The sequence below is a fragment of the Chrysochloris asiatica genome, unplaced genomic scaffold, assembly GCF_000296735.1.
Source record: "Chrysochloris asiatica unplaced genomic scaffold, ChrAsi1.0 scaffold00197, whole genome shotgun sequence".
NCBI lineage: Eukaryota > Metazoa > Chordata > Mammalia > Afrosoricida > Chrysochloridae > Chrysochloris > Chrysochloris asiatica.
The window spans coordinates 1,098,481-1,113,367 of NW_006408715.1; the positions used below are offsets into that span (position 1 = coordinate 1,098,481).

The 14,887-nt window shown below is 50.8% G+C and overlaps 3 protein-coding genes across 5 annotated transcripts; 1 reads left to right on the top strand and 2 right to left on the bottom strand.

Annotated features, from left to right (window-relative positions):
• Positions 1 to 1,116: 1,116 nt before the first annotated feature.
• DQX1 (DEAQ box RNA-dependent ATPase 1) lies at positions 1,117 to 7,920 on the bottom strand. 2 transcript variants are annotated; one of them, XM_006872424.1, is made up of 12 exons: positions 7,771 to 7,920; positions 6,973 to 7,228; positions 6,535 to 6,728; positions 5,771 to 6,155; positions 5,220 to 5,453; positions 5,027 to 5,126; positions 4,764 to 4,922; positions 4,488 to 4,679; positions 2,535 to 2,654; positions 2,167 to 2,357; positions 1,660 to 1,850; positions 1,117 to 1,474 (listed from the first exon to the last, which is right to left on the bottom strand). In XM_006872424.1, exons 2-12 carry the CDS (start codon positions 7,207 to 7,209, stop codon positions 1,318 to 1,320), a joined length of 2,160 nt encoding a protein of 719 aa, XP_006872486.1. In that variant the 5' UTR covers positions 7,210 to 7,228; positions 7,771 to 7,920; the 3' UTR covers positions 1,117 to 1,317. The 2 variants fall into 2 exon arrangements, with proteins under 2 accessions (XP_006872486.1, XP_006872487.1); XM_006872425.1 differs by having other exon boundaries at positions 7,775 to 7,814.
• Positions 7,921 to 8,306: 386 nt separating this feature from the next.
• Positions 8,307 to 11,286, bottom strand: AUP1 (ancient ubiquitous protein 1). The gene is given in 13 exon segments (XM_006872426.1): positions 8,307 to 8,491; positions 8,585 to 8,703; positions 8,895 to 9,010; positions 9,109 to 9,228; positions 9,371 to 9,473; positions 9,583 to 9,649; positions 9,889 to 9,962; positions 10,058 to 10,130; positions 10,318 to 10,502; positions 10,701 to 10,851; positions 10,931 to 11,068; positions 11,148 to 11,239; positions 11,242 to 11,286. Coding segments are annotated over 13 exon segments (1,320 nt in total). The 3' UTR covers positions 8,307 to 8,454.
• A 260-nt stretch (positions 11,287 to 11,546) lies between these two features.
• On the top strand, positions 11,547 to 14,703 carry HTRA2 (HtrA serine peptidase 2). Of its 2 annotated transcripts, XM_006872427.1 has the most exons (8): positions 11,547 to 12,077; positions 12,163 to 12,367; positions 12,457 to 12,651; positions 12,853 to 12,885; positions 13,107 to 13,212; positions 13,370 to 13,439; positions 14,001 to 14,096; positions 14,174 to 14,703. In XM_006872427.1, the coding sequence occupies exons 1-8, from the start codon at positions 11,569 to 11,571 to the stop codon at positions 14,337 to 14,339; spliced, it is 1,380 nt and encodes a 459-aa protein (XP_006872489.1). In that variant the 5' UTR covers positions 11,547 to 11,568; the 3' UTR covers positions 14,340 to 14,703. The 2 variants fall into 2 exon arrangements, with proteins under 2 accessions (XP_006872489.1, XP_006872490.1); XM_006872428.1 differs by lacking the exons at positions 12,457 to 12,651; positions 14,001 to 14,096 and having other exon boundaries at positions 11,564 to 12,077; positions 14,174 to 14,525.
• The last annotated feature ends 184 nt before the right edge of the window (positions 14,704 to 14,887 follow it).

Consider the following 14,887-nt stretch of genomic DNA (forward strand, 5'->3'; position numbering starts at 1 on the left):
GGAGCTGATTCAAATGTATATTCTGATTCAGTCTGTCTGGGATGGAAAGGCACATTCTCAGCAGGGAGTCAAATGAGAACAAACAGGTGCAAAGCCCTGCTTTGGTGGAGGTCACATTGTTGTTGTTTTTATTGGAGTAGGTTCTAACTTAGTGACCCTGTATAGATTTTTCAAGGAAAGGCTAGTGAACTTAAACTGCCAACCTTGATGTTCAAGCTGACCTTGTAGTCCAGCGCATTAACCCACAGCGCCATATCAAGAGGTCACATGGGGTGGAGATAGATGGAATGAGGAGAACAGAATTTCTAAGGGAGGGAACTCTGAAGAGGAAAGCAGAGTCCCAAGGACTTTCTTTCTACCAAATTCTACAAACATATTTACAATATTCATCATAATGGAGGATATCAAAGTTAATAGTCCAAGGGGAGTAAAGGAGTAGTGCCCGGCTTGAAAGAAAGGAGTTGTTGGAAAGACATGAGCTTGTGGGTAGGTCAGGGGCTGCTGGGAAGCTTGTTGGAAAGTTGAGAGTTAGGGGATGGTTGGAACAGACTCAAGATTGAAAACGAAGCAGGATTTAATGTCCTCATTTGTCTGAGGACAAAAGGAATTGTTTTGTCTAATCCTTATAGCACCCCCATTTCTTTCTCCCTTGGCAGCTGGAGCAATATGACAGAGAGAAATGAGCTACAGCCAGAGCCAGAGACCAACTATAGCCAAACTGCTTATGTTCTATGAACATGTTCTATCTTAGTGCAAAGGCTTAGCTAGAGGTAGGAACCAGGCTGGTGGCAATGACTAGAGGAGTCAGTTGAATCTTTGATGGAGTGTCATCTCTAACACATGGATGTTGTATATGGTGTCGCAGATCTAAACTCAAGTTTGGTGTCTTAGAGAAAACTTTTATAGAACAACAGAGAGCACAGGATGGATTTGGCTTAAGTTGGAGGAGGAGGATGTCACTTCTCATGTGGCGTTGCCGGTTAATGAGGTAAACTGCAATGTCGGTTTGGTCCATTAAGACCAGCAGTTCCAACTCACCAGCTGCTTCTTGGAAACTCTGTACAGGGTCGCTATGAGTCAGGTCCCGACTGGATGGCACTTAGCGACAACAAAGGAAAGGAAAGAGTCCTATACTACGTAGACTGTAGTTTCCCTCCACCCCATTCCCTCCACTCCCAGCCCATCAGTTCTTGGGAGTCAGGCTCCAGGATTTACACTTGACCCTAAACTTTGGGCTTCTAAATCTGGCTGCCTTGGTGCTAGCCCAAGGGAGGATCTAATGTGGGGAGATGAGGTCAGTTTCATTCCTTAGGCAGGTCACTGCAGGACACAGGCATCTCCGAGTTCCTGGGTAGAGGAGGATTCACTCCCTGCTGAAGAATCTGTCATTTCTTCCCTCAGCTGGTTCAGGAGGTCTCTGCTCTCACTTGGGGGTAAGTTACTTAGGAAGTACGGGGGTGCCAACTCCACCAGCCTGAAAGAGAAGAGTCATATTAGATGGTCTGTCTCCTAATGATATAGGCTCTTAAACTTCTCACCACCTCGCTACCCTAAAAATCATATGGTACATCACAAAGATGCACTCTTCGCAACTCCCCAGCCCTAATTTTGTCCCAGGGAGAGGAGTGGGCAGTTTAGGAGGGGTGTCAGGGAACTCACATCTGTGGCTGAATCTCAGAAACAATGGATAGGCAGTTGTCTTTGGAAATGGAGAAATTGTGGTAAAGCACCCAAGTTGGGGGTCTGGCTGGGGCCCTCCGGCTTCTGTAGCAGCAGTATGGGGCAAGCTGGGCCACATGCTTATGGGTTAAAAGCAAGTAATTTCCAGTTCCATCTGTGTCTCGGGCCACCTCAATGAAAGGAAATGATATTGAAGGAATATGTAAGCGGGAAGAGGCAGACAGTAGGACAAAAGAAAAGAGGGATGAGAATTAGTAAGCGTGGGAAGAGTAACAAAAGTTTTATCTCTAAGTGCTTTGTAGTCCCCACCATACCATATGGCACTTCCATAGTGTTTTTAGCCCCCAAAATTAAAGGAAAATCTCTCCTGGTTCCCCAGAATCCCTTGAATAGCTACCTGGACCCTAGTTTTAGAGATGGCATGCCAATATTTGCTCCCTCTGCTTTTGCTCCTTTTATACCCTCATCACTACCCTTTCCCCTAACCTTGAGGAAGTATCCTGACACCAGTGCTTTCTGAAGGTCTCTGCGGTTCTGCTCAGAGCCAAAGGCTGGCTGGGACAAAGGAAGTTCAATTCGCTGCATGAGTTCTAGGAGTTCTCCTCGAAGTTTACGGGCTTGACACAATGCTGACCAGTTTAGACCCCGAGCCTGACACCAAGCCTCATCCTCCCCACCTAGGAGAGGAAAGGGGCCAGCTACAATGAAAGACCCCGAGACCCATGAAAGAACCCAACTCTTGGCCACAGGGCCTCCTCCCTTCTTGGTACAGAGGTCTGTCAGCTGGTTGCACACCACTACCCGTCTTTGGGGAATCTGGAGTTCCATAAGAGGGTGTAGAGTGAGTCACTCACTCTGTACAAAGGCGTCATACACCTGGATGAGAGAGCTATGGTCACCATCCGCGTGCTCCAGGGCACGGCGCAGAGCGGCTTCTTCAGCACAGAGCGGAGGACGGGTAAACCCAGGGGCAGCTGGAAGCAGAAGAAATGAAGGTCATTTTGGGGGAATCAGAAAGAATTACAATACAGTATTTGGAGAAGGTATAATTCTGAAGAGGTAGAAGTGTCTCTTTGGGAGCTTTATTCAAAACACATTGATAACCACAAGGAGCCATGCACTTTTATTAGACACTGAGGATAATTAAAGACTGTCTCTGCTCTCAGAGTCTGCTTAGAGAGTGGCAGGAAAGACGAACAAGTAAGGAAACTTGATAAGCATGATGTAGTGGTACTCTGAAAACAAAGGAGGAATATCTAATTCAGGCTTTGGGTCAGGAAGAGGGTGATGTGGAAGAAAAAGAAGAGGACCCTAGGGCCAATATATAAAGCCTGATTATGAGTTAGCTCAGTGGCAAAGGGGGTGGGACAGAGAATATTCTAGACTGCAAGAACAACACGTTGCAGAACTAATATCAATGTGGGGAACTACAAGTTACTCAGTATGGATGGAAGGAATGGCCTGTATGTAGAATGGCAGGAGGTAATGTTAGAGAGCTACCAGCTTTAAGTATAGGCCAGGCCATAAAAGGGTTCTTTATAGCACTGTAGGATTCAGCACTGGACTGCAAACCTCACAGTCAGCAGTTCAAACCCACCAGCTGCTCCTCAGAAAGAATTTACATTCTGTCTTGCAGAGTTGAAATAGAGGTCTTCAGTAAGCTGTTTCAAAAAGCTGATTAAGGAATCCAGCTGAGCAGTGATAAGGATCTAAGGCTCTGCTGGCCAGGAGAGTGAAGAGGAGCAGGTGATTCAGATTAGGAACCTGGAGAAAGCTTGACGGTGCTATCTGAAACTCAGAATGCAGTGGAAGGAAAAGATTTGGTGGTGGTGAGGAGGCAATCTATGAGTACACACTAATTTGAGGTATTGTGGACTATTCTGCCAGAAATCAGAAATCAAATATGTAAATGTAAGAGTCAGAAAAATGGGATTGTCAGAGAGATACAAAGTTTGGAAGTTTTATGTATAAAGGTTGCAGCCCAAACCATGGATGTTGAGCATGCTGTGGGTGTTCAGGGATTGAGAAGACAATGAGACAAGGTTAGGATGCTTACGACCAACTGACAGTGGATGGGCAAAGGTCCAACAATCTAAGGAAGAGATTAAGGGAATGGTCAGAGAGGTAGGATGAAAGTACAAAGAGCAATATCACAGAGGCTCAGGAAGGGGCAGCTTCAAGGTGGGAATTGGTCAACACTCTCAAATGTCAAAAGTATAAAGAATGAGTCACTGCCATCAAGTCCAATAGGACAGAGTAGAACTGCTCTGTAGGGAGTCCAAGACTAAATCTTTATGAGCGCAGAGAGACTCATCTTTTTCTCATGGAGTGGCTGATGGGTTTGAACTGCCAACCTTGTGGCTAGCAGCTCAATGCTTAAACCACAGCACCACCAGGGCTCCTTTAATGAAAAATATGGGCTCTGAAGTGTCCCCTGGATTGGGCATCTAGGAGGTCACTGGTGCGCTTAAAGGTTTCAGTGTGTGGTAGGTCCTGAAGGTGGAAAGCAGTGTGCAAGGAATACATCAGACAGAAAAGGATAGAGATTAAATTGGGGCTGGGGAAGAGGAGTGTGAATTTTACAATAGATGAGAGAGATGTAAGTATATTGAGGGGCAAGAATCAGCAGAGAAAAGCCTAAAGGGATAAGAAAGGAATAAAAGATATAAGCATGGTGAAGGGTGGGCACTTTAGGCACTGTGAAGGGTGGGTGCCAGGGAATGGAGGAAAGGGGGAGTCTGAGGAGCAGCGAAATCCAGAGGGACAGGTCTTAGTGGCTGCCAGAGCCAGAGAGAGGGGCTTTATACCAGTGAGCATGGCTGCAAGGGTGAGCATTTCAGCCACACAGTCAAACTCGCAGGCGGCCAGCAGGGCTTTGGCCAGTTCAGGGGGCAGGGGGAACTCGGAGAGGATGATTCCCAGGTCTGACAGGTTCCCATCATCATCCAGGGCAGCCAGGTAGTCTAAGTCTTCCAGTGCCTGCATCAGTGCTTCTGGAGCTGGTGAGGAAACAGAGCTTACATAGCCGGAGCCTTCAGAGCCTGGTACTCAGACAACAGGACATGGGCAGGAGGTTGGCTCACCAGGTCGGTCCAGGAAGTGGCACTCTCTAGCCTCTGCAATCTGTCTTCTTTTTAGTAGTAACACCAGGGGGCTCAGATTCTCCTCACAGACCCTGGGTTGGGGCATTGGGAGAGCCTCTAGTTCTAGGAAGGACTTAGGATACAGACAGATGCAGGACCCTGATGGGACAAAGACCTGGGAAAGAATACTGCTGCACATTTCTCAGGCTTGCATGTTGGTGACTCATCTCAGGGTTACTCTCCATGAGGGTAAAGGCTCTTACCTGGTGGGAACCCTCTTGCCCGCACTCGTCTTGCCTCTGCCTGACACTTGCTGATGGGCCGCAACTCTTGGGATTCCGCTCGGATCTGAGGATTGTAAACCTGTCCCCCAACCCCACAACCCAAGCCAAGACAGATCAGAGTGGGCCATTTCTAGCCTTACCTCCACAGCCCCCCTATTTCTCTCTCACTCACACTCCGAAGCTCCAATCCTGAGTCAATGACATGTCGGATGGAAGGGAGGGAGAAGGAAAAATCAGCCAGCCAGTGAGTAAGCACGACTTTTCGGGTACCTGCTTCTATGTCCTCATACACAGCCTGAACAGCTTGACCACAGCCTGGGTGAAGGGGCAGCAACAGTGGGGAAGGCCCTCGGGGGTCCAGGAACTGCACTTCCCTGGACAAGGATTCATAGCACAGGGAAATTTCCTGTGGAGAAGGATGGGACATTAGGACGATTTTCACTTTTTGGGGTCACAGACTCCTTTGAAGAATTGATGAAAGTTATGGCTCTTCCTTTCACCCTGAAAAATGTACATACTCATAAAAATTGGGTGTGTTATAATTTCAGGGGTTCACTGAATCACAGATCTCTTCATTATAGGGAATAAAAGAGATTGGATTCCATTCCCTGAGCCCCTAGTGTTTTTCCTCAAAAGAGGCCCCCAACAAAGAGTAAATACTCCAACTGCCCCAGGATGGGAATATGGCATACTTGAGTACCCATGCAGCCCAATTTTTTTTACCTCCTCACTGGGCAGGTACACTAACACGTCACCTGGAGACTCCTCTTGGCACAACTCAAGCACAGCCTGGCAGGTGGCTTCTACCCGGTCAGCAGGGACAGCATCCCTGTAGATGACGGTGGGACTCCCACAAGGCTCACTGGGGACATGGACAATAGGAGGATTGCCCCAGAAGTTTTGGAGCTTGGGTTCAAGAGCTGGGTTAGTTATCACAACCACTCTGGTGTCCCCTGGGAGGTTTCCCAGCTTGGCATCTCGCAGCAGCCCCTGGAGTGAGTCTGAGGCCACTGACCGCTCTTGAGCCTCATCCAACACTAGCACACCCCAGGCTTCAGTGCCCCGGGTTGAGGCCACCTCCTGCAGGAGCAGCCTGTCCCAGCAGAACCTGTTGACATTGGTAATGAGCAAAGTGGTCAATATGGACACTGGCCAACCCTACAAGTCCAGTGAAACTTCTCCCCCAGGGGACCTAGATTTCATAGGGAATGTCAGAAACTCTTGAGACTGACTTCTTGAGTTATGGCCCCATTAACAGTTTCCCCCACAGCCCCACTGAGAACGCTTTGTTCACAGGTTGTGCTCCTGCTGGAAAAGCAATATTTTCATGAATGTCTGAGGTCCCTGGGTGGGATTAAAAGTGCTTCACTGAGCAGTTGCATCCTGCCTGATTGATTTCAGGAGTGGGTTGGGCTGAGTGAGATGAGAGGTGCTAATTTACAGAGTGAGGGAGATTTGATTTGGGTCAGACCTGCAGGAGGCCACACCTGAGCAGGGTGTCCGGTCCAGTGCAGTCCTCCTGGGGGATGCTGTATCCAACCTCATGACCCACAGTCAGGTCCATCTCGTCAGCAACCCGAAGGGCCAGGCTTAGTGCTGCCAGAGGGTAGGGCTGAGTTACAGTTACCTGGCCTTTCTGGAAGCCCCTGGCCAGTGCAAACTCTGCACACCATTGAGGGATCTGGGATAGGGAAGGACAGTTAGAGAGACGAAGGACTTTAGTCAGACAGGCCAGGGTAGCTATGGCCAATTTAATCTCATGAATGGGGATTCCCCTGGCCTTTCACCAACCACACTGGAGTCAACCCAATTCACTTTTCCCTTCACCCATCTCCCCCATGACCACACACAGCCAAGCACCCCTTGCCCAGGGAAGGGATGGCTTCCCAGCCCATCTCTTTGTCCACTCCCAGAATCTCCCCAACCTGGGTGCTCTTGCCAGAGCCAGGCTCCCCAGACACCAACACCACTCCACTGGGGCTACTCTCCAACTGCTCCAAGAAGATAAAGCGAGCAGCCCAGATAGGCAAGGCTCGGCGCTGCTCAAGCAGCTCGTAGTAGCGGGAAGAGAAGGGGAGTCCATCAAAGGGGTTCACAGCCAGTTCAGACTCACGAGGGCTTCGGCTGGACTCTTCTGCCAGCCCAAGGGCATATGAGGTCATGGTGGATCGTGGGTAGGACCTACAGAAGGCAGGGCAGCCTCATATTTGGCACCTGACACAGCTTTCCCTTCAGTCCTGATCCCTAACTTCTACCCTAGGTGATAATGCTCTGGGTTCCATCCTTCTCAGCACTGCTTCCATGTCAGGAAACTGTGCTGGGTCTCCCAAGTGAAAACCCAAAAACTCCAACTCACTGCTGTCATCTCTAATTCCAATTTATAGTGCCCCATAGGGTTTTTAAGGCTGTGAACTTTACAGAAAGGAGCCCTGGTGGTATGGTGGGTTAAGCATTGACTGCTAACTGAAAGATTGATGTTTCAAACCCACAGCTACTCCTTGGGTGAGTTTGTTTGCTCCTGAAAAGATTTACAATCTTGAAAACCTTATATTGGATCGCTCTGAGTTAGAATCCACTTGATGGCATTTGGCTTAACCTTTACAGGAGCAAACAGCCACATCTTTCTCCAGAGGAGCAGATGGTAGGTTCAAACTGCCAAACTTTTGTTGCTAATGCGGGGGAATCTTAGGGGCAGCAGGACCAAAAGAATCCCGGATTCAAACCTGCTTGCAGTTCGAGACGTGTCAGGATGGCAGCCAGTTCCAGAAGATAACCAGCTAACTGCCACCAAACCTGACCTGCATAAAGTACAAAGGTAAATTCCGGCTCCACCCTGGGACTTGTCTCAAACACGAATCCTAAAGCCTGGTGTTAGGGTGGTGCCATTTGCTCCACCTTCTCTAACTTCTTCTGAAGCCTATGGAAAACAGGCCTTTAGCCATCACACTGAGCATGTGTGAGCCCTATACATGACGTGTATTATGATAGTGAATGGCATCTTGGGACTTGTAGTTTTGTAGCTGTTCCTTCACAAACCCAGGGTAAACACCTGTGCAGCTGGGATCCAGTTGCTGCTGGGTTTTCAGTTGAGTTACACTTTTTTAATATCATTCATCTCTTGGCCATGAGGTGATTTCAGACACTTCCTTTCTGACCAACCATTAACTCACAAGAAGGTGATCAACCTCCCCCCACCCCCCTAGTCAAAGAAAAAAACCTGCTCGGGGAGTTTTTGAAACCCAAAGAGGCAACGGAGACATTGAATGAAAACCCTGAATTTAATGTGATATTGGGGGCACCCCATCCCTCCCTTGACACCACCCACCCAGTCAGCTTGTAGTGAGTTGGGTAGGGGCTGCCCCCAGTCTCCGTCCTGCGGCTCTGGGTGCCATCCTGTTCCTCTGAGCTCAGTCAGCCTCCTGGGCCTGTCTCTCTGTGAATCTCCTGTGAGACATGGGGAGAAGACATTGTGTGGGCCCTTCTAGCTCCATGATTCTCCAGCCTGCCCCTTCCTGCGTCTTCCTCTATCGTCCTCACCTTCTTGCATATTCATAAAGTGCCTGCTTGCGTTCCTGCAGGCTCTCCTGCCGGGCCCAGGAAGACTTGGCAAAAGTTAGGGCTGTTGGCTGAGGGGTCACCGGGCCAGAGCTGGGGAACTGAGGTGATCACAATGTCAGAAGGCTTGCGAAGTCATCATCATTAAACACGCATCGAGTGCCTACTTTGCAAGAGAGGCACTGTGCTAGCATCTCAGGATCAAAAAAGAGAGGTCAGGGATAGGGAGCATTAGGGTTTCCCTTTCCCTTCTACCCCCAGTTTTGGACTAGGCGCTGTTTTGGGGTCTCACCTTGGGGACAGAGGCAGTAGGAAGGGACTGAGTCCCCTCAGTGATGTCTTCAGGCATGAAGGCTACAGCCCCCTCAAGTAGATTAGTGATGGTCAAATCTACACAGCCAGTCCTAGCTGGGAGGAAGGGACAAGAGAAAAAGAAAAGGGTAGTCTGTTCCCATTCTCTCCTCACAACCCCTTGTCTCCTTGTGTGAGGTCATCCTTTCCCATACCCAGGTCTCTTTGGATGACGCCCAGTGGCACATGGGGCAAAACCTCCTTGACTCTCTGAGCCAAAGTTGACAGCTGCACATCAGGAGAAGAGCCAGGGGAGGGAGGGAAAGAAGACTGAGCTGTAGAAATAAAAAATAAAAAAAGATCAGAAATAGGGTTGAGTTACAGAATTGGGAAGCAGAGGAAGCTGACTAGTACAAGAATAGGAAAAAATTCACAGTAGGGTGAAAAAACAGAAGTTTTGTGTATAAGACCAAACACCTGACTGAGGACGTAATCTGGGATGTCTTTGTCGCTTCATGTGCTCTGCTTTATCTGCTGGAGTGAGCCGTGTCCCTGTCTGGCCCAATTCCTTGGCCACCAGCTAAGAAGAATCAGAAGGTTTGAAGTGTCAAGATCTGAGGCCTCAAGCCTTCTTTCCACCTTCTTCTAAGGAGAGACCTCGCCTCCACCCTGCTAGTGTACCCCATCACCTGTTGTACCCGGAAGGCAAACTCCTCACTCCCCTCCCCCAGCTGGCGATGAACAGGACGGAGCCACCTGTGAAAAACAACCCAGGGCCACGTTGGGGGCACCAGGGTAGACATTGTCATCGCTTTCCCTCTATTGGTACCTCTTCATGAGCAATGGGGTGAGGGTGGGAAGACAGTACAGACCATGTTGCAGGTGGAGTGCAACTTTGATATTTAAAGGTCTGTAAATGGAGGGCAGAGGTGTTCACTTCCTTGACTGTGAAGTGAGCTTCTCCCCAGCCACCAAAAAGTGAGGATAGTTAGTACCTTACTTGATACACGGTAAAAGGGACGAAAAGTGACCACAGCAGTTCTGAGACCCAGGAGGCATCTGACACCGTCTGAGGGGAGGGCATGAAGTGAGGCCTGAGCCAGGGCAAGGAGTAGGAAACATCCCCTCTGCGCCCTAGAGATTACTTGTCCAGCACACACTCACCACAGAGACCAGGGGTCTCTGAACTTGTAGAGTAAGAGGCTGTACAACATCATGGATAGAAAATGGCCAGGAACTAGGAGAAAAAGTAAACAGTAGGATAGAAGTTCAGTCGGCAGCTTCCACCTGACTTAAAACATGAAACCGTCCAACTACATAGGTGGGGTTCAGAGGGACTCGGGGGACGGAGGGTGAGCTGACAAAGTGAAAACCCACGGGCCTCCAAGCTTGACCCCTAGCCCATTTTAGTGCCCAATACCTACCTGAAGTGCAGGAGCCCCTCCCGGCCATTGGTGGCCTCCTCCTCAGGGAATAGCAGTAGAGGGGTCGGGGGAAGCCTCGTGGAAGCACAAAATCTCTTGAGTGACTCCACTAACTCCCCCCGCCCATCCAACTCCATGAAGCCCCGGGACCAGCATACAAAGCTGGGAGGACTATTGAGCAGAGGCTGGGAAGAGAAAGGAGGGAGAACAAGAATAGAGAGAAATGAGAAAAACTGCTGTATAAGGTAGAAAAGTGGGGTTAGGGTAGGGGTCAGTCTCTCGTGGTCCTCAAGGGAAACCTGAGTAGGCGGGGAGAGGGAAGCCCTGAGCTGGGCCCTAAGGGAGCCGCCCCCGGGGTGTTCTTGGTCTTAGTCACCACTCACTGTGCTACAGCTGGTGAGCAGGTTGACTATGTTGTGATCGAAAGGTGTCACGTGGTTAGAAATGAGGACTCTGGTGCGGTGATCTCTGAGTCCGGAGTCCTCCTGACGGACCACGAGCCCCAGCACGGCACACATGGTTCGCACCACGAACCTGGAGACGTAGGCAGTGGTGACTGCGTGGCCTTGGGCCGGGTCCAGCCCTGACCCTCCCCGAGAACCCGGGTCAGAACCTGCGGAAGACGCTGTCTGGCAGCGCGCAGCTGACCAGGAAGACGTGGATCCCGAGAAACAGTCTCAGGACGAGAAGACAGAACCCGACGGGCGCATAGAGCAGCAGCGCGAGGAGCAGAAAGCCATCACCCGGGAGCCTGTGGGCGAAAGGCGGGATGATCGGGCGCCGAAGTCGAGGGGATGTTGAACTCGGCCTCTTTCTGTCTGGGCTCTTACCGGTGCGAGTCAAAGAGCCGCTCCGGCCCCGGTGCTGGGGGAGGTTCCATAGCTGCTGTTTTAGGGGTGTTCAGCCTCTGCCGCCGCCATCTTCACGCCCCGCCGCAGGGGCTCCTGGGAAGGCGGAGTCTTCGGGCATCCGCCCAGGGTGTCCGAACCCGAAATCCAATAGAGGTGTCTCAGAAGGGCAAGCGGTCCCAGCATGCCCCGCGGCCCCTTGGGCCACCCCGGAACTCTCGTTTCACGGGAACCACAATTCCCAGCATTCATGGGGGCGGAGGCGGAGTTGACTCTTGGAATCCTGGGTCCCGTCGTGCACTTCTAGAGGACTTCAGGTACCGGCGTGCCACGCGTTCCGCTTGTTTAGTCCTGGGCACCGCCTCTGAGTAGGGCGGGCGAGGAGGCTGCTGAGGCGGAGTGGATGGCTGCGCTGAGGGCGGGGCGCAGAGCAGGCTGGAGCTTTCGAGGATGGCGTGCTTTGGGGGGGATTCACTGGGGAAAGAGGTCCCTGTTGACCCCTGACTTCCGGGCTTTGCTGACGTCAGGAACTTCTGACCCTCGGGGCCGGGTGACGTATGAGACCCCCAATCTCCGGACCCAGTTGTCTGCAGGGGTCCCTGAAACCCGGCCATGTTTAACGCCGGTGACCCGGGATCCCCGGACATGGTTGGATACGGAGATCGCGGATCCCCGGAATCGGGAAGCCTCAGGGACCCTTGGGACCCGTTCGCGTGTGTGGCTGGTGGTGGCGTTGGGCGCCGGGGTGGCTGTGCTTTTGTTGTGGGGCGGGGGCCGGGGCCGGGGTTGTCCTGCTGTCCTCGCCGCGGTCTCTGGACCGCCGCCCACCTCTCCCAGGAGCCAGTACAACTTCATTGCTGACGTGGTGGAGAAAACAGCACCTGCCGTGGTCTATATCGAGATCCTGGGCCGGTAACTGTGGGCTAGACCTGGAGCGGGGAGGCGGGCGAACAGAGGGACCAAAGTCCCTTGCCACCACGGTTTCCCCCTCTCTCAGGCACCCCTTCTCCAGCCGCGAGGTCCCTATTTCAAACGGTTCAGGATTCGTGGTGGCTGCTGATGGGCTCATCGTTACCAATGCCCATGTGGTGGCAGATCGGCGCCATGTCCGTGTGAGGCTGCCCAGCGGCGACACGTATGAAGCCATGGTCACAGCTGTGGATCCGGTGGCAGACATTGCAACCCTTAGGATTCAGACTAAGGTGAGGGTCAAGGTAGCCCAGGTGTAACTGGAGCTGAGAACTTGCATACATAGCCAATTGACAGGTCTCTTGGGCCCATTCTCCCTTAGGAACCTCTCCCCACTCTGCCTCTGGGACGCTCAGCTGATGTACGGCAAGGGGAGTTTGTAGTTGCCATGGGAAGTCCCTTTGCTCTGCAGAACACAATCACATCGGGCATTGTCAGCTCTGCTCAGCGTCCAGCCAGAGACCTGGGATTGCCACAAACCAATGTGGAATACATCCAGACTGATGCAGCGATTGATGTGAGTACTGATATGAGAGAAATGACAAGCTAGGAAGGGGGTGGGAGGGAGGCTGTGTGCTACATGGTGGATAGCTTGAAGAAATGTATTCACTTATTCAGGGGCTGGGAAAAGACAGGATTTGGAGAATGTCAACACTCTAGGTATGTCTCTAAGCTTGGAGTCCCAGGGTCTCTTCCATGTTTTCTCCTTGTCCTACAGTTTGGAAATTCTGGAGGTCCTCTGGTTAACCTGGTGAGTGCAATATCATTCCAAGAACCCCTGTCCCAGGTTAGTGTGGTAAGAGTCAATTCTCCCTCATTCAAAGATGTTTGGTCAAGTTTTTGAGTAGTCTTTTGCTGGCTATCTCCCAGTATCTAGCCAGATCTCCCTAATACTCCCTGCTACTCTTGTTCAGGTGCCCCCACCCCCTACTGTTTGTTTGGGCTAGGAAACAGGGGCCTGTGTCCCTGCAGGATGGGGAGGTGATCGGGGTGAACACCATGAAGGTCACAGCTGGAATCTCCTTTGCCATCCCTTCTGATCGCCTTCGAGAGTTTCTGCATCGTGGAGAAAAGAAGAGTGAGCTTGATTTAAGGGAGAAGGGAGTTACTTTAAGTGTTTGGTGGAATAGAGGGGAGGGAGGGTTATTCATTGGGACTTGCTGGGAAAAGGGTATGTTGGGAGGAGAGGGAGGCAGAAGGATACAGCTAGGTGAGGCTTATTTCTCTTATCTTAGATTCCTCGTTTGGAGTCAGTGGGTCCCAGCGCCGCTACATTGGGGTGATGATGCTGACTCTGACTCCTAGGTATAGTGACATGTAGGACCACTGGTGGGCAACTGGCACCCCTATTGGGCTCTTACCCCCTTTGTTTCATATACCTGCAACCAGATTGATTTTACCTGTTACTGCTTTGACTTAAAAGCCTTCAATCCCTTAACCTGGATTGAGTTTCAAGGCCATTTTCCACCGGTTTTTAACTCAACCTCTCTGACTTACTTCCTATATGAATATTGTTCAAGCCTGACTTCCTACTGTTATTATTTATGCTGTTCTTGTTTATATAGTTAAGTATCAGATTCATCTGATATTAAGTCTTACTGTCTCCCAGAGTTTCTTTTAGGACTCTAGAATAACATTTGTGCCATTGATTTAACACTTCGTATCACCTGGAATTACTTATCTTTAGTGCACATGTCTCACTTCCTAATTGCTCGAAGACAGAAAGTGAATGAATTGCCTTTGTGTTGGTACTACCTAGCACATGTCCCTGCCATAGAGCTCTTAGTGTGTTGGTGAGTCTTAAGGTAGACCCAAGACAGGGCAAGCCCCTGAGTGTGGCTAATAGGATGATCTTTGTCCTTTTAGCATCCTCGCCGAACTTCAGCTCCGTGAGCCAAGCTTTCCCGATGTTCAGCATGGTGTGCTTATCCATAAAGTCATCCTGGGCTCCCCTGCACACCGGTGAGGATGAGACTGTACTGTGGGGGTGGGCACATGTACATTTAAGCTGGGCTGTACACCCCCTTCTTTCTCCCTAGGGCTGGTCTACGGCCAGGTGATGTGATCTTGGCCATTGGGGAGCAGCTGGTTCAAAATGCTGAGGACGTTTATGAAGCTGTTCGAACCCAATCCCAGCTGGCAGTGCAGATCCGGCGGGGACCAGAAACACTGACCTTATATGTGACTCCTGAAGTCACAGAATGAGTGGATCAGCAAGCGTCTGAGGCTCCTGCTCTGACCTCTTCCCCATCTTCCTGGCCTAGGCTCCTAAGGCAAGTTGGCAGAGGATGAAATGAACCAGTGGGGGCAGGCTCCTCCACTACCACCAATCCCTGGGTTCTGAAGACTCACAAAAACACTTTTTATATAAAATAAAATTATATCTAGCAACATGTTGTAGTCAAAACAAAGGGAGGGGGCTGGATGTTTTCCTCCATCAGAAGGCTAGAGGTAAGGCTGTACCCCACTCTGAACTGAGAGGAGATACTGGAGCTGACTGTCCTGATCTCCCTATTCAAGATAATTCGCTGCTGCCGTCTGTCGTTATGGACAGTTAGTTAGGTGCTGCTGCTTTGAGATGGGCTCGGCTTGGTGCAGGGCCTGGGCGCAAACAGCTGGCCTAGGAAGGAGAGCAGTAATGTCTGCTTGACAATTCCACATCCATAGTGCGCAAGGGGGAGTGCAGTGAGCCTGTTGACTTCAGGGGTTCCTTGGTAAGTTCCTGAGGTAATGGCAGCCTCAGGCCCCTCTCA